Below are 22,360 nucleotides of genomic sequence, written 5' to 3'. Positions count from 1 at the left end.
AACTTACAAAATCAGCAAGGGATCAAATACTTATTTCCTTCACTGTATATGTGCTTAGAAAACAGTCTCATTGTTGTTGTAAGTTTCCTATATAGGTTTACTGCTATCCAAGACCACCCACTCCCACACAACCATCACTATGTCTATGGTTGTAGAGAAAGGAGGGGAAAGGGGGGGGGATGCCAGGCCCTTAATGTATGAATTTGCAAATGACAATGACTTGTTTGATATGGAACATGAGCCTGATTGTCACAGTTTAAAGGGAATGTGTCGCTAGAAATAATATTTTTTTTTCAGTAAAACAGTTAGTATATAAGTGATTACACATTGTTTTAATTTTTTAAATTTTTTCACAAATCAGGAAATATTATAAATTAGATTCGAATTTATAACATTTCCATGTGCTGGTCACTAGAGGGAGCAATTCCCAAAATTGCAGCATTGGAAATGTGGTAAAGCAACCTCATTGCTTTATGCTGCAAATTTGGGGTAGACACACTCGCTCTAGTGTCCTCACACAATCCCCCTCCCTTATCCTGGCTAGTGCCAGGAGAAGGAGGGGGTTGAATCTTCAAACCTCCTATCAGGGGCGTAACTAGGAAAGACTGGGCCCCATAGCAAACTTTTGACTGCGCCCCACCCCCCCAGCTGGGTATCACACAACCCCCCCCCCCCCTTGAGATAGTGCCTCCCTATAGATTCCACCACACAGCGCCCCCCCCCATAGATAGCGCCATACACAACCCCCTGTAGATAACGCCATACACAGCCCCCTGTAGATAACGCCTTACAGCCCCCTGTAGATAACGCCATACAGCCCCCCTGTAGATAACACCATAGAGCCCCCCTGTAGATAATGCCATACAGCCCGCCCTGTAGATAACGTCTTACAGCCCCAAATCCCCCTGTAGATAACGCCATACAGACCCCCCTGTAGATAACGCCATACAGACATCCCCCTGTAGATAACACCATACAGACATCCCCCTGTAGATGATGCCATAAAGACATCCCCCTGTAAATAACGCCATACAGACCCCCTGTAGATAACGCCATACAGACCCCCCCTGTAGATAACGCCATACAGACCCCCCTGTAGATAATGCCATACAGACCCCCCTGTAGATAACACCATACAGAACCACCCCCTGTAGATAACGCCATACAAACCCCCCCCCCCACCAAAAAAAACGGTCTATAGTTTGTCCTACAAAAGACATGCATCCCCTATCCACAGGATAGGGGATACAAGTGTGATCACTAACAGCGATAAGGAGAACGGGGGACCGAAAATCCCCCAAGTTCTCCATGACAAACCTCGGACTTCCGGCGTCTGCGCAGTTCAATAAAAATGAAAGGAGCGCTGGAAGTCCGAGGTTTGTCATGGAGAACTTCGGGGGACTTTCGGTCCCCTGTTCTCCTTATTGCTGGGCGTCCCAGCGATCACACATGTATCCCCTAGGAGATGCATGTCTTTTGTAGGAACAACCCCTTCAGTGACGTCGCGCTGTAGCAGCTGCTAGCAGAGCATCCGGCCATGTGGGGGGCACGTGCACCCTCATGCTGCGGGCCCCGTATACGGCTGCTATAGTGATAGTTACGCCACTGCCTCCTACACTGTGAGGCCGCCATTTTCTGAGCGAATGCACAGTGTAGGAGGATTAGATACAGTGGTAATCAGACAGTATAACACGAACATAATACACATCACATACACAAACATAACTTACCTGCTCCTGCCGCCGCTGCCTCCTCCGCTCCTATACCTTGCGTCTTCGCTGTGGACCGGAAGTCGCGACCGGAAGTCATCATCTTACTGTCCGGCCGCAGCTTACGGTCCACATGAAAATGGCGTCAGATTTTGCTCTGCCGAAGACCTTCCTTTTGGTCTGTGTGGGAGTGGCGCATGCGCCGTTCCCACACAGACGACGTACGCTATAGTGAATGGAACAGCTCCCGTTCGCATTCTTTATGGGGATGTATTTGCCGTATTCCATCTCTGTATGTGTCGTTAATCGACACATACAGAGATGAAAAAAAAATGGCAACCCCCATAGAGAAGTAAAAGTGAGAAAAAAGTAAAAAGTAGAACACAAAAGCACAAATGAATACAATTTATTTTAATAACACACTAAAAGCAATATTATATTTAAAAAAATGTTCGTGACACCTTCCCTTTAATGCAACTTCAAGCCCACGGGTTAGCAGGTGTCACTGATGTACCTTTGACTAACTATGATGTTCAGTATTTTGTAGACGGATCCAGATACTGGAATAAGCAGACAGGACATTTCACCACCGGGTATGCAGTAGTCCAGGAAGGTAAGACAGTGCTGAAAAAGTCACTGTCCTCCAGCAGCTCTGCCCAAGAGGCAGAACTCATGGCACTCGAAGAAGCATGTAAGTTGGGCACAGGTAAAAGATTGAACATCTATACAGACTCAAGGTACACCTTTGGAGTCGCACACAATTATGACACAATATGGCACGCAAGAGGCTTTCTGACTACAGCAGGCAAATCAATACAACACTGATTTGCCCCTGGATTTCAGAATGCAGCTGCTCAACATGTAGAGGGTTGCCTGACATGCGTCAGACACAACCCCGATAAATGTACAAAAACACCCAGTAAGCACACGCCTCGCCCTGATTACCCCTTCCAGCGACTGTAGGTGGACTACAAACAGCTACCCAAGGTAGGTGTATATGAATATGTCCTCGTATGTACTGACATGTTTTCAAACTGTCCTGAGGTATCGCCAGTAACCAAAAACATAGCTAAAAACACTTCTAGGAAAATACTCAGTGAAGTAATATGTCGATATGGAGGCCCTAAAGTAATTGAGAGTGACAGAGGAACCCACTTCACAGGAGAAGTATTAGGGCATATACTTACTAGCTTTGGTAACACACAGTCATTCCATACACCATATTACCCAAGAGGGTAAACATCTAGATGAAGGAAGAAAGTCAGCAATACTCCAAGCACCGAAACCTCTGACAAAAAGACAAATGATTTCCTTTTTGGGTATGACTAACATCTGCAGAAGTTGGATAGCCAATTAGGCTGCTATTACGGGACCATTGATGTCTTTGATTTAGGAGGAGGCATATTTTTTTTCAGATAAAACAGGTTCTTGTAGGATCTTCAGTGCTTGGACTACCTGATCATTCAAAAAAAGAAAAAACCTTTATTCAAACTGTAGATTGTAAAAATGAATATATTACTTCAGTGCTAACACAGGAGTATGGTGGAAAGGATAGACCTCTATCTTACTACTCATCAAAACTCGACCCAGTAGCTAGAGCCTTACCTCCATGTTCAATCAGTTGTAGCCGCCGCAGAAGCTATAAGAGCTTCCGTTACATTAGTGTTATTTATGATAGAAAGATGTACCACTTTAAATTCTTCGACCTTGATGCCTACTGCGGAGGATGGTGAACCACATGATTGCCTATCCTCCATAGCAGAAAGAGTGTTACTAAGATCAGATCTTAAAGATATTCCACTACTAGTTAGTGATCTCATACTGTTTGTAGATGGATCTTGTAAGAACAAATACATCCTACCCAGCAACTTATTCAGTGTGCAGTCATATTGAGCCATGGGACAAGCCATGTCTCAACAGTGGGGATGGTAGAAATCATATCTAAAGTGTTTACGGCATATGGCTTTACTAACTACTCTAAAAATTTTGTTTAACTTGTTTAACATGCGCCAAATATAATTCACAGGGGAATGTAAGATCAAAGAGAGGACAGTTCTCAAGTCCACAATATTCATTCCACCATATTTGTATGGATTTCATTGAGTTAAACAAGTTGTTTTTAGCTTCCTAAGATATTAGGTATATGTATAAGGGTGTTAATGTTAATCTCAGAGTAGGTAAGAAAAAAATTTGGTTTGAGACACTTGTCAGATAAATATATGATATCTGTGAATATTTTTGTGAGTAGAAGCTGTTACAGGTAATCAGCTCAGATCAAGGTACAAATCCTGCTGAAAAGAGTAACACCAAGTGTGACATAAAATGTACCCAGTAACTACACATTTCTATGTGCCCTGTCCAGAGGGACAGAAAAGTTTTTCTTATATAAAGTTGTTTGTTTGTTTGTTTGATTTGATGTACAGGACTTGTCAATTAACTGATGGGACCCAAACCTGAGGGGTGTTAGCATGAGATTGGTGATAGTATTATTTTATTAGTTGAGGCCCTATTGTTTATATTGTCTGAGGTTTATAATTATAATGTGTGTAAATATGCCACGGTACTGCAAATTACAATCTGAGGTGTTTTATGTGGAGTTATGAGGTGAAGGTCACTGGTTGTAGTCACTCATAAGTAAGAAGTACATGGCAGCAATGAGAGGCCGGAGGTTATGTTACCTGGGTGTCTTTAGGTTTGAGAAAGATACTGCCCATGACCTGTTATATCTGCAGGGGTAAAAGTCCCATTAGGACAGTAAGTGACAGTGCGAGAATTATGACCAATATGTACCGTGGTAGGAGAAGTTTGGATTATTGCCAATATTAGTAGGTTTAGCAGTAAAGAATGCTCATAATATAGAGTAAGTGGCCGACGGATTGGACACTGTTACAGATTAGGTGTTTGATGTTTTGAATGCTGCCCAAGGGGGCATTTGCCAAGTAGTTGGCCCAACTTGTTGCCACTGTATAGACCTATTTGACATTATGCAGGACAAGTATGACCGTAGAGCAAGCTAAGAAAATAAAGTCCATAAAGGGGATAAGCCCTATTTTAAGTACCTGGCTTGGGTACAAAATGTCCTCAAATAAATAAAAGGTGGGAAATGTGAAAGTGATTAAAATAATGTTTAAATGAATAAATTTTTGTGCAGCAGCCACCTTGTCTGGAGACCCCATCTTGTTCTTATGTAGTGAATAAGAAAGACATTGTTCCTTTAGGACGAGTATACTAATGCTGAACTCGTATGTTATTAAAATTTGTTATTTTTGACCTTGGTTCTCATGCGAAACTCAAAGGGAAGAAATATTGCTTAGTGATTATTGATGCATTTACCAAATGGGTAGACCATTTGTAATACCACAGTTAAATCCATTCTCTAGGATGGATGAAGAGTTTGATGTTACACTTGCTGAATATATGGCAAAAATGCTAACCAACAGGGAAGTTTCTATCTCTAATTGTATTCCAGGTGACCCTGAACCTGTACCTATGAAGCCAGGAAATTGGATATTATTTTCGTTGAGAAAGACCATATCAGGTTCTGCTTACCGCACCTACAGCCGTAAAGATAGCCGAACATATCTCTTGGATACACTTAGGGAATTGCCACTGTCCTCCTAGGCTACAAAAGACTGATTACAAAGGGTGGTCATTTATTAGAAGTGACTGGTCTCAAACTTCAGCGAAGAAAACATCCAGAGCCTGGGAGGAGACCGAGCAAAATGTTATTAGTTATTCTAGGTATCCTATGGGTGTCCAAGGTGTGTCAACCTAAGGTATAGGATCCCTGGGAAACAGGGTCGAAGAATGATTCCCTAAAGACTTAGCTTGGAGAGTTAAATATTTTAATTTCACTGAAGGTTAGACTGCAACATATGAAATAGATTTCTTTGCTGTGTTTAGAGATCAATGCATGGATAGAAACATAGCTTATAAACTAGCATATTCAGATAAGTACATTTGTACTATCTATGTAAATGCCCTAAGAAAAAGGATAAGGGACTATATGCTATAGAAGCTGATGTTTTAGGTACTGACCCTATAGGGTATTTCTTTATTGAAGTTAAGAAAAAGGATGCAACTGAAAGTTCTTTAGCCCCGGTGATAGACCTACCCTCTATAGTCTATCCGGCCAACTTCACTAATGAAGAGAAAATGTCATTAGAAACAGGTTACAGTGATACAAATGAATGGCTAGCCTGGATGAGATACATTGCAATCCAAAATAATAGAATTAACTGTATCGCTTGCGCAAAAGCTAGGCCACATCTGGCTACTAGGTCTGCAATGCGTGTTATCTTTATATAATGCATCATATAATCCAGGTGATAAATTATGTAAGACATTCTCTTTATTGTACCCACCTGTAGGGAGAAATTAAATCCCTCCCTTAGTAGTTGCTTACCCAGGCAACTACACCTGCTTTCTGAGGAATGGGTAAGGTAAGAAAGTAGGGAACCTCACTGAAGAGTTTTGTGATCGATAATGGTAATTACTCCTCTAATTGGTTTACCAACCAGAGAAGTGCAAGGACTGAACTCTGATGTTTATGTGGAGACAGGAAGGCCAAGTGGCGGGGAAGCTGTACTGTGGTTGAGCTTCTGATGCCATTCTTTCTGCCCCTGAGTTTCAGAAAAAAAAAAGCCCTGGAGACTATCTGAATCGCTATAAGCGGTCTATCCCTGGAGGTTCCTTTGACCATAGAATATACATAGATTAAATAGGAGTACCCCGAGCAGTGCCAAATGAGTTTAAGGCCCAAAATCAGATTGCATCAGGCTTCGAGTCTGTACTTTTCTGGTGGTCTACGATAAATAAGAATGTTGACTGGATTAATTATATTTATCACAATCAACAGACATTTGTTAATTATACCACAGATGCAATAAAGGGCATTGCAGATCAGTTGGGACCTATATCTTTAATGACATGGTGAAATAGATTGGCCCTGGATATGTTACTAGCAGGAAAAGGGGGTGTTTGTAAAAAAAAATTTGTATCTTCTGTTGTCATTTTATTCCCAATAATACAGCTCCTGATGGTAGCATTACCAAGGCATTGGAAGGACTCAATTCCCTGTCCGAAGAGCTTGCGGAAAACTCTGCAATAAATGACATCTTCACCTCATGAATTGAGGGATAGTTTTGAAAATGGACTGGCCTGGTAACCTCTGTACTCATGACTATTGCCGTTGTTGCCAGTATATTGACTGTTTGTGGATGTTGTGCGATACCTTTCATAAGAGGATTGATCCAAAGGTTAATTGAGACCTCAGTGACAAAGACTATGTACCAAGGGATTCAAAAGAATAGAACCTGTCCTGGATGTCTCACAGAACATTTCTTGATAAATTTACAACAGGTGGGATTGTTAGGAAAGTTTTATTCAAAATTTATTCTTACTTATGTAATGGATATTAAATGTGCATGCAAGCTTCTCAGACTATGCTTTAGTTGACAAAGAGTTAAATATGCTGTACTTTTAACTGATCAAGTGTGTGAGACGGTTGAACTTCTGAATAAGGATTGCAATCTCCAGAGGAAGTCCAACTGTCGCCTAATCTCATTCTGAGGTGTAAAACATTTTATATGAAAGCGACAAACGGTTTTCAGTTAGTCTGAATTGAAAATACGCCTTGATATGTGTATATAAACCTGTGCTTATGTAATGAAGGCAGACAACTGCTGATCTGCCACTTGTCTCCTTGCCGCAAGAATAAAATGAAGCTCTCATTCAGGTGAATCCTTGAATGATTATTCATAAGTATGAAAAATTCTTCTAACAATCTACAACTGTATTACCAGGGATATATGAAAGTATTACCACTGCATTACCAGGGACATATGACAGTATCCACCATTGTATTACCAGGGACATATGACAGTATCTACCACTGTGTTACCAGGGACATATGACAGTATCTACCACTGTATTACCAGTGACATATGACAGTATCTACCACTGTGTAACCAGGGACATATGAAAGTATTTATCACTGTGTTACCAGGGAGGGACATACGACAGTATCTACCACTGTGTTACCAGGGACATATGACAGTACCTATCACTGTGTTACCTGGGACATTTGACAGTATATACCACTGTGTTACCGGGGAAATATGACGGTATCTACTACTGTGACATTAGGGACATGTGACAGTATCTACCACTATATTACCAGGGATATATGAAAGTATTACCACTGCGTTACCAGGGACATATGACAGTACCCACCATTGTATTACCAGGTGTAAAGCATTTCATATGAAAGCCACAAACGGTTTTCAGTTAGTCTGAATTGAAAATACGCCTTGATATGTGTATATTAACCTGTGCTTATGTAATGAAGGCAGACAACTGCTGATCTGCCACTTGTCTCCTTGCCGCAAGAATAAAATGAAGCTCTCATTCAGGTGAATCCTTGAATGATTATTTCTAAGTATGAAAAATTCTTCTAACAATCTACAACTGTATTACCAGCGATATATGAAAGTATTACCAGGGACATATGACAGTATCCACCACTGTATTACCAGGGACATATGACACTATCTACCACTGTCTTACCAGGGACATATGACAGTATCTACCACTGTATTACCAGGGACATATGACAGCATCTACCACTGTGTTACCAGGGACATATGAAAGTATTTACCACTGTATTACCAGGGAGGGACATACGACAGTATCTACCACTGTGTTACCAGGGACCTATGACAGTACCCATCACTGTGTTATCTGGGACATATGACAGTATCTACCTTTGCATTACCAGGGACATATGACAGAATATACAACTGTGTTACCGGGGAAATATGACAGTATCTACAGTACTACTGTGATACCAGGGATATGTGACAGTATCTACCACGGTGTTACCAGAGATATATGAAAGTATCTACTACTGTGTTAATAGGGACAAATGACAGTATCTACATTTGCGTTACTAGGGATATATGACAGTATCTACAACTGTGTTACTGGGGACATATGACAGTATCTACAACTGAGTTAACAGGTGTAACGGTCGCGAATCGCCGCATCCCCTTACCTGCTAATGGCTGCAACCGCAGACCTCTCTCCTCCTGCCGACGTCTCCCTCCCCGGAGATGCCAGCACATGCATCCGCACTGCAGTGATCACTAGGGTGTGCACGCTCATACCTGCACATGTAAATAATTAATTAATTACCCCATATCACCCTGGACTATAAAAAGGACCCTGCCCTTTCACTCCTTGCCAGAGCGTTGTTGTGTATTCCCATGTTAGTCTTAGCAGATGGTCCCTTAGTCATATCCTGTTACCAGTGTTCCCGTGCCCTGCTAACTGTATTTGTTCCTGAGCCTTATCTAGTGTTGGAGTCATGTTGCGCCATCTGTCACTCCTGCTGTCATACACCCCGTCTGGTGTCATCTGCCACGTCTACTGTCATACACCACGTCTGGTGTCATCCGCCACGCCGGTTGTCATACACCACGTCTGGTGTTATCTGCCACACTTGATATCAACTACCACGTGTGGTGTCATCTACCTTCAAGTTCCATCTGTGCCTAAGCCTCTGCTACTGTCTGGACTATTACAGGTACTCTTGTGCTAGGACTTTGCATAGACTGTTGTTTGGTCAGCTGCTACTCCGCTACGGCGGTGCAGCCTAGTGGGTCCACATACCCACGGACCGTGACAGTAAGCTCATGCCATGGACACCGATGGTTAACCCAGGACCATGATGACATCACAAATCATGCAGGCAGACATGCGAGATCTCCGGTCACGACAGGACCAACGCCTCCGGGCGGTGAACACTATTACACATTGTTTGGATGAACAAGCAGCAGCCTTCACGGCACCTGCTCCTGTTGCTCCTGCCGTTCCTCCTGCTACACCTCTTGTCAGTACCAGTGCCGATCCCCGATTCTCCCTGTCCCCCCTCCTCGCTATGACGAAGATGCGAGGACCTGCAGGGGATTTCTGAACCAATTCTAGATCCACTTCAGACTGCATGCAAAGGCCTTTCCTTCGGATGATGCAAGGATCGCCTTCATAATCTCTCTCCTTACTGGCAAGGCCCTGGCATGGGTGAACCCCATTTGGGAACGTCAGGGACCAGAGCCCCGTGACTTAGAGTGTTTCTTAGAGACTTTCTGTACAGTATTTGAGGAACCTGGGAGAGTCTCTTCTCTAGCTGCCTCTCTGCTGACCCTTCACCAGGAATACATCTCTGTGGGTGAGTACACCATTCAGTTCCGTATCCTTGATGCAGAACTGGTCTGGAACAATGAGGCCTTGGTGGCTACATTCTGGCAGGGACTGTCTTCTGAGATTAAAGACGAGCTTGCCGCTCGAGATCTGCCACCTACTCTGAATGATCTCATTCTTCTGGCCACCCGGATTGACGAGGATCCAGGAAAGGACCCAAGATTTTCGCCGGGACAGAAGATTACCTATGCTGGCTCCTGCTTTACAGCAACCGCTGCTGCCCTCATCAGTTGTTCCACCAGAGGAGCCTCAAATTTGACCGGTTCCAATTGTCAGTCCAGGAGAGACAACGCAGACGCACTTCGGGACTCTGTATGCATTGCGGCCTCCGTGGCCATTTTAGGCATTTGTGTCCCCAGAAGCCCAAAAACGCCAGTGCCTAGGACTGGTTGGAGAGACAACCCTAGGCGGAACAACACTAAATAAAAAATTCTCTCCCAAACTGTCCATTCCCGTGACCATAGTGTCCGGTGAGAAGACGCACCGGGTCTCTGCCTACCTGGACTCAGGGTCAGGGTTGACAACCGTCCATAAATTTATGAACAGTCTGCAAAAACCCAGTGTTTTTTTCTGCCGTCCATAGCGTCCGGCAGAAGTAAACACTGTCCTGGTTTCTTCTGTTCCCTCCGATGATTTGCACTGCGTATGTGCTAAAATGTACACGTGCAGACGCAGTGCAAATAAGAAGGGAAGTGCAGCCAGCAATAAGGAGGAGAGCGGCTGCGGAGGAGGAGCCTATGGCGGTCTGTGACTATCTCTGACTGAGGTGACCTCAGTCAGAGACACACAGACCGTCATTGGGTCAGTGCCGGGACCAGTGACGTGAGTCACCTGGTCCTGACCTCATGCCCTGAGACCAGGTAGGGGGGTGTGGGTGGGGGTGGATTGAGTGCTGGACTCTCCTGTCACAGCCCTGCTCATCCGCCACAGCCCCGCTTGTAGCTTTCCTGCGCTTAATTAGCGTGGGAGAGCTACAAGCGGGGCTGTGACTGGTGAGTCTCACAGTCACTCCAGGTGCATACTGCATGCAGCAGCCAGTCTGACTCTGCGTCTCTGACCAGTTACCACCCCCACGCAGCAGACAGACGTTGCCGGCAGGAGAGACTAAGACACTGCCCGCCGTTATTGAATTAACCCTCAACTACTACTGCTTGGCAAACATAAAGTATTGTGGTTTCTATAGTGTAGTAGTTAGCTCATGTGTAAAGTCTCTGGTTCAAAACCAGGGCGGAGTTTTTTGGTTTTTTAAATATTATTAATATCTTAATTGTATTAGGCTAAGTTCACACTAGCGTTAATATACGTTTTCCTCTCTTCCGTCAGAGGAAGAGAGGATCGATACATTAAACGGAAAGCAACGGTTCCATTGGAATTACCATTGAATTTAATGGTAATTCTTTTCTATCAGTTGCTTTCCGTTTGTTTCCGTTCGCCAGGTTTCCGGTTTTTTGAAAAAAACAAAAGTTCTGCAGACTGCACTTTCGATTCCGTTCAAAAAAAATGGAAACCTAGTGAATGGAGACAAACGGAAAGCAACTGATACAAACGAATTACCATTAAATTCAATGGTAATTCTAATGGAACCATTGCTTTCCATTTAATGTATTGATCCTCTCTTCCTCTGAAGGAAGAGAGGTAAACGTATAATAACACTAGTGTGAAAGAAGCCTTACTTTAATCGTTTTTTAATTCAACTTCAGTTGTGCCCGTACTATTCTTTTTACTACCCCACTCGTGTGATCACTTATAAAAGGTGTTAGTTATGCTCTTTAATATCACTTGGGCCCCATGCACATGACCGTGCCCGTAATCACAATCCGTGATTACGGGTACGGCCGGCCACGGACGTCTGCGGACAGTCATCCGCATTTGTGGACTGTGCACCCATTATAATGTATGGGAGTACGGTCCGTAAAATAGAAAAATAGGACATGTCCTATTTTTTACGGAAGGTTTTGTACGGCCATAGAAATGAATGGGTCCGTAATTACAGACCGTAATTACGGACTAAATTTACGGTCGTGTGCATGGGGCCTTACTCTTGATTTTGTAATGTGTTCGTAAAAATTTCGGTCTGTCTGTGATTTTAAGCTCCGTTGTCCAGAAATTTCTGAAGTTGAGGTTGGCACCCCTGCTCAGGGTCCGTGGCAAACTTATTCAACAAGACCTAGTGGATCATCTCCAGTTGGCCACAGTCCCTCTGTAGACGTCTCTGGCTGTTGCCTCGGTGAATGGACTTCCTCTGCCCGATCCGATCGTGTCTGAGACCAAGCCACTGAAGCTCCAAGTTGGAGCCTTTCATACTGAACTGATTACATATCTTGTCCTACCTAAAGCCGTCAATCCTATTTTGCTGGGTCTGCATTGGCTCTGGTTACATGCCCCAGTCCTGGACTGGAATTCCGGGGAGGTTCTCCAATAAGGCTCCAAATGTTTCCACCACTGCCTGTTACAGATCCGTCCTGCCCAGCCTTCTCTGCCTCAGTCATTAGCGGGATTAACTCCTCATTTTGCTCAGTTTGCGGATGTCTTCAGCAAGAAGGAGGCTGAGATGCTTCCCCCACACCGGTCTTACAACTGTCCAATTGAACGTGTCCCAGATGCTTCACCTCCCCGTGAACGGGTATACCCTCTCTCCTTGTCAGAGACCCAGTCCATGTCAGTCTATGTCAAGGAGAATCTGGAGAGGGGCTTCATACGAAAATCCTCCTCCCCAGCCGGAGCTGGGTTCTTCATTGTTAAAAATAAAGATGGATCTCTTCGACCCTGCATTGACTACCGTGGTCTCAACCAGATCACGGTCAAGAACAAATATCCATTGCCACTGATCCCTGAATTATTTGACCGTATACGAGGAGCCAAGATTTTCTCTAAACTGGACTTGCGTGGGGCTTACAACTTGATTTGAATCCGTCGAGGTGATGAGTGGAAGATGGCATTCAACACTCGAGACCGGCACTACGAATACATGGTTATGCCCTTTGGTCTGTGTAACGCTCCCGCAGGCTTCCAAGAATTCGTTAAAAATATCTTCCGAGATCTCCTCTACGTCTGTGTGGTGGTCTATCTAGATGATATTCTTATCTTCTCCCCAGATCCGACGACTCATCGGAGGCATGTCCGTCGATTCCTGTTTCGATTAAGGGAGAATCACCTGTATGCCAAGCTGGAGAAATATCTTTTTGAAAGAAATTCTCTGTCCTTCCTGGACTACATCATCTCTGACCAAGGCCTCAAGATGGATCCAGAGAAACTAAAGTCCGTCCTGGAATGGCCACATCCTGAGGGCCTGCGATCCATACAGCGTTTTCTGGGATTCGCTAACTTCTACTGGCAGTTTATCCCAAATTTCTCATCACTGACGGCTCCCATCTCTACCCTTACCAAGAAAGGTGTGAACGCCAAGGTGTAGACTACGGAGGCAGAATCAGCATTTAATAGCCTCAAATGGCCTTCACTTCAGCCTCGATCCTACATCATCTGGATGTATCTCGACAGTTCTCATTGGAGGCAGATGCTACCTCTGTTGGTGCAGTTGCACTCCTGTTCCAGAGAGGCCTCAAAGGAAAGGCAGTAGTGTGTGGGTTTTACTCTAGGCTGTTTTCTTCTGCAGAACGCAATTACTCTATTGGGAATCGGGAGTTACTGGCCATCAAGCTGGCACTGGAGGACTGGAGACATCTGTTGGAGGGCACAGTTCATCCCATCCTGATATACACCGACCACAAAAATCCCACCTATCTGCAGTCGGCTCAACAGCTAAACCCCCGTTAATCCAGGTGGTCGCTGTTCTTCACCCGTTTTCACTTTGTTCTGCACTTCTGACCCGCTGACAAGAATGTGAGGGCTGATGCCCTGTCTAGGTTATTTGAAACAGAGGACATTGTGGAGACTCCTCAATGTATCATAGATCCATCCTGCATTATTACTTCTAATGCTCTGCAAGTTAGAGACATCCCTCCGGGAGGACTTTTGTTAGTTTGGCAGACAGAGGAGAATTCTTCGCTGGGAACACAGCTCCAAACTGGCTGGGCACACTTGTGTTCGTAAGACTCGAGACCTGATAGCCCATCCTTTCTGGTGGCCCACGCTGTCCAAAGATACTGTGGACTATGTCTCTTCCTGCACGGTCTGTGCTTCTAATAAAGTTGCCTGCTCCAAACCTGTCGGCCTGCTCCAACCTCTGCCTGTGCCTAATGCTCCCTGGCAGCATATTGCAATGGACTTTGTCATGAATCTTCCTCCCTCAGCAGGATGCAATACTGTCTGGGTGGTGGTGGACTGGTTTTCTAAGATTTACACCTGCATGGCTTGCCTCCTCATATCTTGTCTGATCGGGGGGTTCAGTTCACCTCAAAATTCTAGAGAGCCTTCTGCAAACTCCTCGATGTGAAATTGGATTTCTCCTCGGCCTACCATCCTCAGTCTAATGGTCAAGTCGAGAGGAGAATTATGATGGAGAATTATCTTCGTCACTTCATCTCCGTGCAGCATGATGACCGGGTACAGCTTCTTCCATGGGCCGAATTCTCGTATAACAACCACACAAGTGAGTCCACTACTTCCACGCCATTGTCTTCCACATTGTCTATGGCCAACATCCACAAATTCCTCTTCCTGTTCCTGCTACATCTCAGGTACCCGCAGCTGACTCTGCGTTTGGGGACTTTTTACAAATCTGGCAGCAGACCAGGTCCTCTATTCTGCTGGCAGTCGATTGCATGAAGCGAAAAGGAACCAAAGTTCGGCTGTCCTCAAAGAACATTCGTTTGAAGGTGCACTCACACAAATTTTCTTCCAGGTTCTTTGGACCCTTTGAGATCCTGCAACAAATAAACCCTGTCTCCTATAAGCTTTGGCTGTCTCCTAAGCTCAGAATCCCCAACTCCTTTGATGTGTCTCTCCTGAAACCTGTGGTTCTGAGCTGCTACAGTAAAACTCCTAGTCCTGCAGTTGCTCCCAGTAGTTCACCTGATGTGTTAGAGGTAAAGGAGATCCTGGACTGCAAGAGGGTAGGAAGAAGGACTTTCTATTTGGTGGACTGGAGAGGGTTTGGTCCTGAGGAGAGGTCTAGGGAACCAAAAGAGAACCTTAATGCCCCTACCCTCATTAAAAAGTTCCTCTCTCGCTCTGGACCCAAGAAGAGGGGGCGTAAGGGGGGGTACTGTAACCACCGCAGTCGCGGACTGTCGCTTACCCTTACCTGCTGACGGCCGCGACCGCAGACATCTCTTCTCCTGCCTCCCCGGAGACGCCAGCACATGCATTCGCTCTGCCCTGCAGTGATCACTAGGGTATGTGCGCTCATTCCTGGCCTTGAAGGGCCAGCGCGTGCACATGTAAATAATTTATTAATTACCCCTGATCACCCTGGACTATAAAAAGGGCCCTGCCCTTTCACTCCTTACCCGAGTTTTGTTGTGTATTCTCACGTTAGTCTTAGCAAATGGTCCCTGTGTTGCATCCTGTTCCCAGTGCTCCCTTGTCCTGCTACCTGTATCCTGTATCCCGTGCTGTATTTGTCCCTGAGCCTTAGCTAGTGTTGGAGTCGTGTTGTGCCATCTGTCACGCCTGCTGTTATACACCACATCTGGTGTCATCTGCCTTGTCTACTGTCATACACCACGTCTGGTGTCATCGCCACGCCGGTTCTCATACACCACATCTGGTGTCAGCTGCCACGCCTGATATCATCCACTATGTGTGGCGTCGTCTACCTTCAAATTCCATCTGTGCCTAAGCCTCTGCTACTGTCTGGACTATTACAGGTACTCTTGTGCTAGGACTTTGCATAGACTGTTGTTTGGCCAGCTCTTAGGGTATGTTCACACGAGGGCGTCCGTAACGGCTGAAATTACGGGGATGTTTCAGCCTGAAAACATCCCCGTAATTTCAGCCGTAACGGCAGGTGCAGGCGCTTGAACGCCGCGTCCATTACGGACGTAATTGGCGCTGCTATTCATTGGAGTCAATGAATAACGGCTCCAATTACGGCCAAAGAAGTGACAGGTCACTTCTTTGACGCGGGCGTCTATTTACGCGCCGTCATTTGACAGCGGCGCATAACTTACGCCTCGTGTGAACAGACAAACGTCTGCCCATTGCTTTCAATGGGCAGATGTTTGTCAGCGCTATTGAGGCGCTATTTTCGGATGTAATTCGGGGCAAAAACGCCCGAATTACGTCCGTAATTAGTGCGTGTGAACATACCCTTACTCTGCTACGGCGGTGCAGCCTAGTGAGTCCACATACCCACGGATCATGACACCAGGGATATATGATAGATTATTACTATTACTGTTTAACCTGGAACATGTGAAAGTATCTACCACTGTGTTAACTGGGATATATGACAGTATGTGCCATTGTATCACCACGGCTGAGCATAATATGTACCACTTGGTCATCCGGGACCGATGACAGTATTTAAATATAACTTTAACTAATAACTCTGATCTAGAGCATGGAAGTAAACTGAAATGTGCATTTAGGTAATACAATTTACATGGCATTGGCAGCCCTCCGATCCACTATACAGCTATAGGATATAATATGATATTATACTGATACATATAAGACACGCACAAATAGTCAACCTTTTTAAACCTTCAATGACCTGCTCAGTACAGAATAGCAGTAATTACCAGACAATTAGGCCTTGTTCACACGGTGCAGATTTTATGCAGATTTTGCATGTACTGTATATTTCAAGCTTAAATGAGGAATGGAACCCAAAACAGAAAAAATATATAAAGGAAGGTCTTAAAATGTTTCCTCTCCTGGATGCGATTCTGGTTTTGGCTTAAAAAAAAAGCATGCCAAATCTGCACTATGTAAACAAGGCCACCACCTTACAGACTTTTTTTTCAAACAATTCTAAATACTAGTGAATGGGTTTGCTTGCAGCTTGCAATGATCGATGATCCCACTATGTAGATTCCCCCTAACACATTTTTCAAGTAGTGCTCATTCATTTGCACATTAAGTCATTTTAAGCCATAGCAGCAATAGTAACACCACCTTCCTCTCCCCCAGAGGCATTATTACTGATTGTGCGAGTTGCCTGGTTAAAATAAACGGACTAATTTATCAAAGCCGTTAAAAATACTCAATTTAATGAATAGAACTTGCATAACGATGGCTCTTTTGTGTCTCCCACTGCTCTTTATGGCCTCATTCTTTTCTAGATCTCTAAATATATCTTTGATTTGCTAATGAATTAGATCGGAGCCAGTGGATGCCTGATAAAATTAGGAGGGGGTCTTTATTTAGAAGGCAGAAAATTCTGCCATCCCCAACAAAGACATATAGAATTGTATTTGTAATATCTTTGGTTCGCCGTCTTTCTTGCATTGAGGAATCATTTCCCTCTGCTCCCATATTAAGACACTGCTAACACAAAGCCTGCTCCTCTGCGCTTAGACTCATTAGTTCAGTAAGTCTGAAATACAGACAATAAGTATTTGTTAGGGTGTTTTCTTCTTCTGTCTAGCAGAATAACACAGACGGTCAGGGTCAAATTCCACAGTCCCACTTGTTTAACAACAACTGGGCTTTGTGAGCCCCGACCATTGCCCGCTGGGCAATTATCTCATATTATGTTTGATAAAAGTGCTTAAAGGGACACTCTGGCCAAAACTAAATTTTTCCATGTGTACCATTATGGTATTCCACGTGTCAGTCTCCCACTCGTTGTTTATCTCTATATACCAGACTGGGATGGTTGCTTAGCAGCAGTGTGAATCCGGCTCGGTGACTACTTTCTCTACTTGAGTCTATAGAGATCTGTGTCACTCATCACAGGCTTCAGCACCTCCAGACGAGGCTGGACGCAGCCTGCAGGGCTTAGGGGGAAGCCTCCATGACCTCCCTGGTAGGGAAAGGGTTAAGAGGTGAGGGAGAGTAGGAGGGGAGGGACAAGGAGGAGTCAGGGGGCCGTTGCGGAGCTTCCCGCTGTTATCGGCATTGAGCCGGAAGCAGCGGGAGGAGTGACATAGGGAAAGACAAGCTCCCCGTTGCCCGCGCTTATAACAATGTCGGAGGCTGTATTATTAGAGCGGCTGCGTGCCGCTGCTGTGCACCACGGTCCCGGATGGCTTGAGGAGACCGTGGCTGCATTAACTAGGATCCCGGACGCCGTTTCGCCACGTCAGGCCCGGCGTTCGGGGTCTGTTGCAGGGGACAGGCTCCCCTCCCCCGGCCCCCTTACTAGCATTACTATGGCGGCGGGGGGGGAGTCGACAACAACCGCTCCTGCTCGGAGCAGGCTGAGAGCGTTGCCGGGGGTGACGGCGACTCAGGCCGGGTCGACCCGTCCCTCCCGGCGGTCCCGACCTCCAGAGCGCCTCAGTCCTGAGGCAGTCCCGCGGACACGGCGTCGCAGAGGGAGCCCGATCTCGGACGCTGCAGGCCAGGCAGCTTGGAGGACCGCACCTTCCCAGGCCCTGCGTCCTGGCAGGAATCCCAAGCCGCGACGGGGTCCGGCGGTAAGCAGGGAGTCGCAGGCTGGGCTTCCTGTCACCCCTCCCCCATCGGATGGAAGATTCGGAGGACAAGGTACGGCCGCCCCGCCTGGTGATGTTCCGGCCAGGGGGCAGGCTTCTTCAGGATCATCGAGACGGACGCCTAGATCTACAGCGACGACGAGGCAACAGGTCCGGTCGGAAGTCTGGGTTCCAGCGGTCGGGCGGCAGGTTGCCGGCCCATCGGTCAGCACTTCATCATCTCCGTTCCGAAGATGTCGGTGGGAAGGCCAGTCGTCTGCAAGAGAAGAGCTGGAGGAAGGTGAACTGGACGCGTATCGTCGAGGTCAGGATGGTCCGGCTGACGGGAGCACAGCGCCTGTGCAGCCCGGTGAGTGTATAACTCCATCATTGTCATATCCAGCGATTTTTATGTCGGGTATCGGCGGGGGGGCTGCTAGCGTCGCATCGGTGGCCGGTAGTGGCGCGGGCGGGCGCGATGGCGCGGGTCTGGCAGACTTAGTGGGTTGCTTGAGAGAGCTGGTCGGGCGCCTAGATAGGGCGGTGGCGCCGGTAGTCATGGAAGTGTCCCCGGCGGTAGTTTGGGAGGGTCCCAGGGAAGTGGGATTGTTACAAGCGCGGCCCGTAACGGCGGTTAGAGAGGCGGTCGCGGTGTCGGTACAGACCGAGGCGCAAAAAGATGGCGATCGGGTGCGTATTGATGATCGCGCTCGTGGGGAGGTGTATGTTTGTTTCGAAGGTCCGTTGGGGGCGCATTTAAAGCAGGAGGTGCGTGAGCGGATCTGGAAGGACGAATATGTTGAGATTTTTTCTCTCTTGCCGCTCGCTAAATTTAATTTGGATAAGAGCAAGCGGGACGAGAGTAAAAAGGACGAGGAGGAACGGCGGCGGTATAGGCTTATCCCGCAGACGTTCGTTAATTGGTCGCAGGCGTTCGCCATATTAGCCAGTGTGATAGGGGAAAAGGCGCCGGAAAATTGTTCGGCGTTGTTTTGTTATTTTGATGCTATTGGGGAGGCTCATAGGGCGTATGGGGGCCAGGCGTGGCTGCGATACGACGAGCAATTCCGTCAGCGGAAAGCGGTTCGGCCGGCGATTCGGTGGGACCAGAAGGATATTGCTCTCTGGTTACGGGTTACGGCTCCGGTTAGGCAGTCCTTTCCCGGGAGCGCCGGCCAAGGAGGCCAGTCTAGTCAGGTTGGACAAGGCGGCGGGGGAAAGGCAGGGTTTTGCTGGCAATTTAATGAAGGCCAGTGTAAGTTCGGGGCCACGTGCAAGTTCAAGCACGTGTGTTCCGAGTGTAATGGTGCATCACACGGGGCGGCGAAATGTATGCGAAAAAGGAGGTCAGGGAACCAGTCCTCCGCGGCTGGTCAAGGGGGTGTCACCGGTGAGGGTGGAAAAGATGGCCCCTTATCTAAATGAGTATCCGGACAGGGCGGCGGCTAAGTTGCTTTACGAGGGTTTTCGTGTTGGTTTCGTTATTCCCCCGCCTCCTTATGAGGTTCCGGTTACGCGGAGGAATTTAAAATCGGCTTACTTGCATGCCAAGGTCGTGTCGGACAAATTGTTAAAAGAAGTTTCGTTGGGTCGCATGTCAGGGGCTTTTGTTGATTCGCCAGTAAAAGATTTAGTTGTGTCCCCGTTGGGTATTGTTCCTAAGCGCGAGCCCGGAAAATTTCGTTTAATTCAACACTTATCGTATCCCAAGGGTTCGTCGGTAAATGACGGGATAGATCACGAGTTGTGCTCCGTAGTCTATACCTCATTCGATAAGGCGGTGGGTTTAGTGCGGGCTGCGGGTCCGGGCGCGCTGCTAGCCAAAACCGACATTGAGGCGGCGTTCAGGTTGTTGCCAGTTCATCCAGAAAGCCAACGGCTGTTGGGCTGTTTTTGGAATGGGGCTTTTTATGTGGATCGGTGCCTTCCGATGGGGTGTTCCCTTTCTTGTGCATACTTCGAGGCATTTAGTAGCTTCGTGGAGTGGGTAGCGAGGGGAGTATCCGGGGTCGACTCGTTGATCCATTACTTAGATGATTTCTTGTGAGTTGGCCCGGGGGGTTCGCCGGTTTGCGGTAATTTGCTTTATGCACTACAGAAGGTGGCGAGGGATTTTGGGATCCCTTTGGCGCCAGAAAAAACGGAGGGCCCAGTAGCGACGATTTGTTTTTTGGGAATTGAAATAGATTCGGTGGCAATGGAGTGTCGTCTCCCTGCGGATAAGCTGGGTGCTTTGAGGCTGGAGGTACGGCGGGCTTGTAGACTGAAGAAAATGATGCTGCGGGAGCTTCAGTCGCTGCTGGGGAAGTTGAATTTCGCCTGCCGGATTATGCCAATGGGGAGGGTGTTTGGTAGACGGTTGGCAGCGGCAACGGCGGGAGTGCGTGCACCGCATCATTTTGTGCGGCTCAAGGAGGAGCACCGAGCTGATCTTCAGGTTTGGGATGACTTCTTGGCCAGTACAATGGTCGCTCGCTGTGGATGGCCCCAGCGCAGGATACGAGTGATTTGAATATTTTTACGGATGCGGCTGGGGCGGGCGGTTTTGGAGCTTACGGGGGAGGTCCGTGGTGCGCAGGTCAATGGCCGGCTAGTTGGGTGTCCAGCGGACTCACGCGGAATCTGGCCCTGCTCGAGCTGTTCCCCATCGTGGTGGCGGCAACCATTTGGGGGGACAGGCTCAGGGATAAGAAGGTTCGTTTTTACTGCGACAACATGGGGGTGGTGCTGGCCATTAATAACATCACGGCGTCCTCTCCTCCGGTAGTTATATTGTTGCGACATTTAGTGTTAGTATGTTTGTCGTTGAACGCGTGGGTGGTGGCGGTGCATGTGCCGGGGGTACGGAATTGTATCGCTGATGCTCTTTCTCGCTCGCAGTGGGACCGGTTTCGGCAATTGGCACCGGGAGCGGAACGTCTCGGTTTGGCTTGTCCGGAACATCTTTGGGATCTGGTCTCGGTCCCGTAGAACAACTGGTACAAAGGTCTTTGGCGCGCACGACGTGGAGTGCTTATTCTGCTTGTTGGAGGCAGTGGGAGGAGTGGGTAAGAGAGTTGGGTGACGTCAATACGGATAGAGACAGGTTGGTGGCACTTTTGTACTGGTTAGGGGACGCCTGGGAGGCGGGGTTTTCAGTGGCAAAGGTGAACCGGTTCATATCTGCGGTGGCGTTTGGTTTTAAGTTACGAGGCTTGCAGGATGTATCTAAGGAATTTTTGGTGCTACAGGCTTTGAAGGGGTTGCACCGAGGTAGAGTGGAGGCGGATAGTAGAAGGCCTGTGTCGTTTGCGTTGCTTAGCTCGTTGGGCGGTTCATTAGCATCGGTTTGTCGTTCTTCAGACGAAAGGGATTTGTTTCGGTTGGCTTTTTCGTTAGCGTTCTTTGGGGCATTTAGAGTAGGTGAGTTGGTGTCGCCAAGTACCAAACAGGCAGGGGGGCTGAGATATGGGGAAGTGAGCTTATTCGCAGATCGGCTGGAGGTATGGTTGCGTCGGTCAAAAACTGACCAATTAGGGAAGGGTAAGCTGATAGTTTTGTTCGCCCTTCCGGGGTCGGTTATGTGCCCCGTAGAGTGCATGCAGGGTTTTAAGCCGCGAGCGGGGTCTCCAGATTTGCCTCTGTTACGTCATGTGGACGGGTCGTTTTTGTCAAGGTTTCAGTTTGGAGCTGTATTTAAAAAATGTCTGGCGGCGGTTGGTGTCGCGGCGGGCTCATATTCATCTCATTCCTTCAGGATTGGCGCAGCAACTGAAGCGGGGCGCTGGGGGTTGGATGACGAAGGGGTGCGGCGCATTGGTCGTTGGGAGTCCAACAGATTTAAGTCCTATGTCCGCCCCCATTTGTTATGAGGTTTGTTGTTAACGCTTAAGAAATGTTATATGGTGGTGTCTAATTGTTTTTTCCGTT

General features: G+C 47.0%; 1 protein-coding gene across 3 annotated transcripts in view; it reads right to left on the bottom strand.

The window, feature by feature from the left end:
• Positions 1-22,360, bottom strand: part of LOC142724184 (NELL2-interacting cell ontogeny regulator 1-like) — a 69,655-nt gene that overhangs the window by 9,124 nt on the left and 38,171 nt on the right. Inside the window, exon 4 of one of the 3 annotated variants that reach the window (XM_075848962.1) lies at positions 8,770-8,875. The exons of the other annotated variants lie outside the window; for them this stretch is intronic. Within the exon in view, the coding sequence (XP_075705077.1) occupies positions 8,870-8,875 (6 nt within the window). The 3' untranslated portion in view covers positions 8,770-8,869. Of the gene's footprint in view, positions 1-8,769; positions 8,876-22,360 lie in introns of those variants that run through there. 3 annotated transcript variants of the gene reach the window in all.

The sequence above is a fragment of the Rhinoderma darwinii genome, chromosome 1 (assembly GCF_050947455.1).
Source record: "Rhinoderma darwinii isolate aRhiDar2 chromosome 1, aRhiDar2.hap1, whole genome shotgun sequence".
In the NCBI taxonomy this organism is placed as follows: domain Eukaryota; kingdom Metazoa; phylum Chordata; class Amphibia; order Anura; family Rhinodermatidae; genus Rhinoderma; species Rhinoderma darwinii.
Note: the sequence above shows the minus strand (reverse complement) of the source record. Positions and strands in the feature narration are given on the sequence as shown.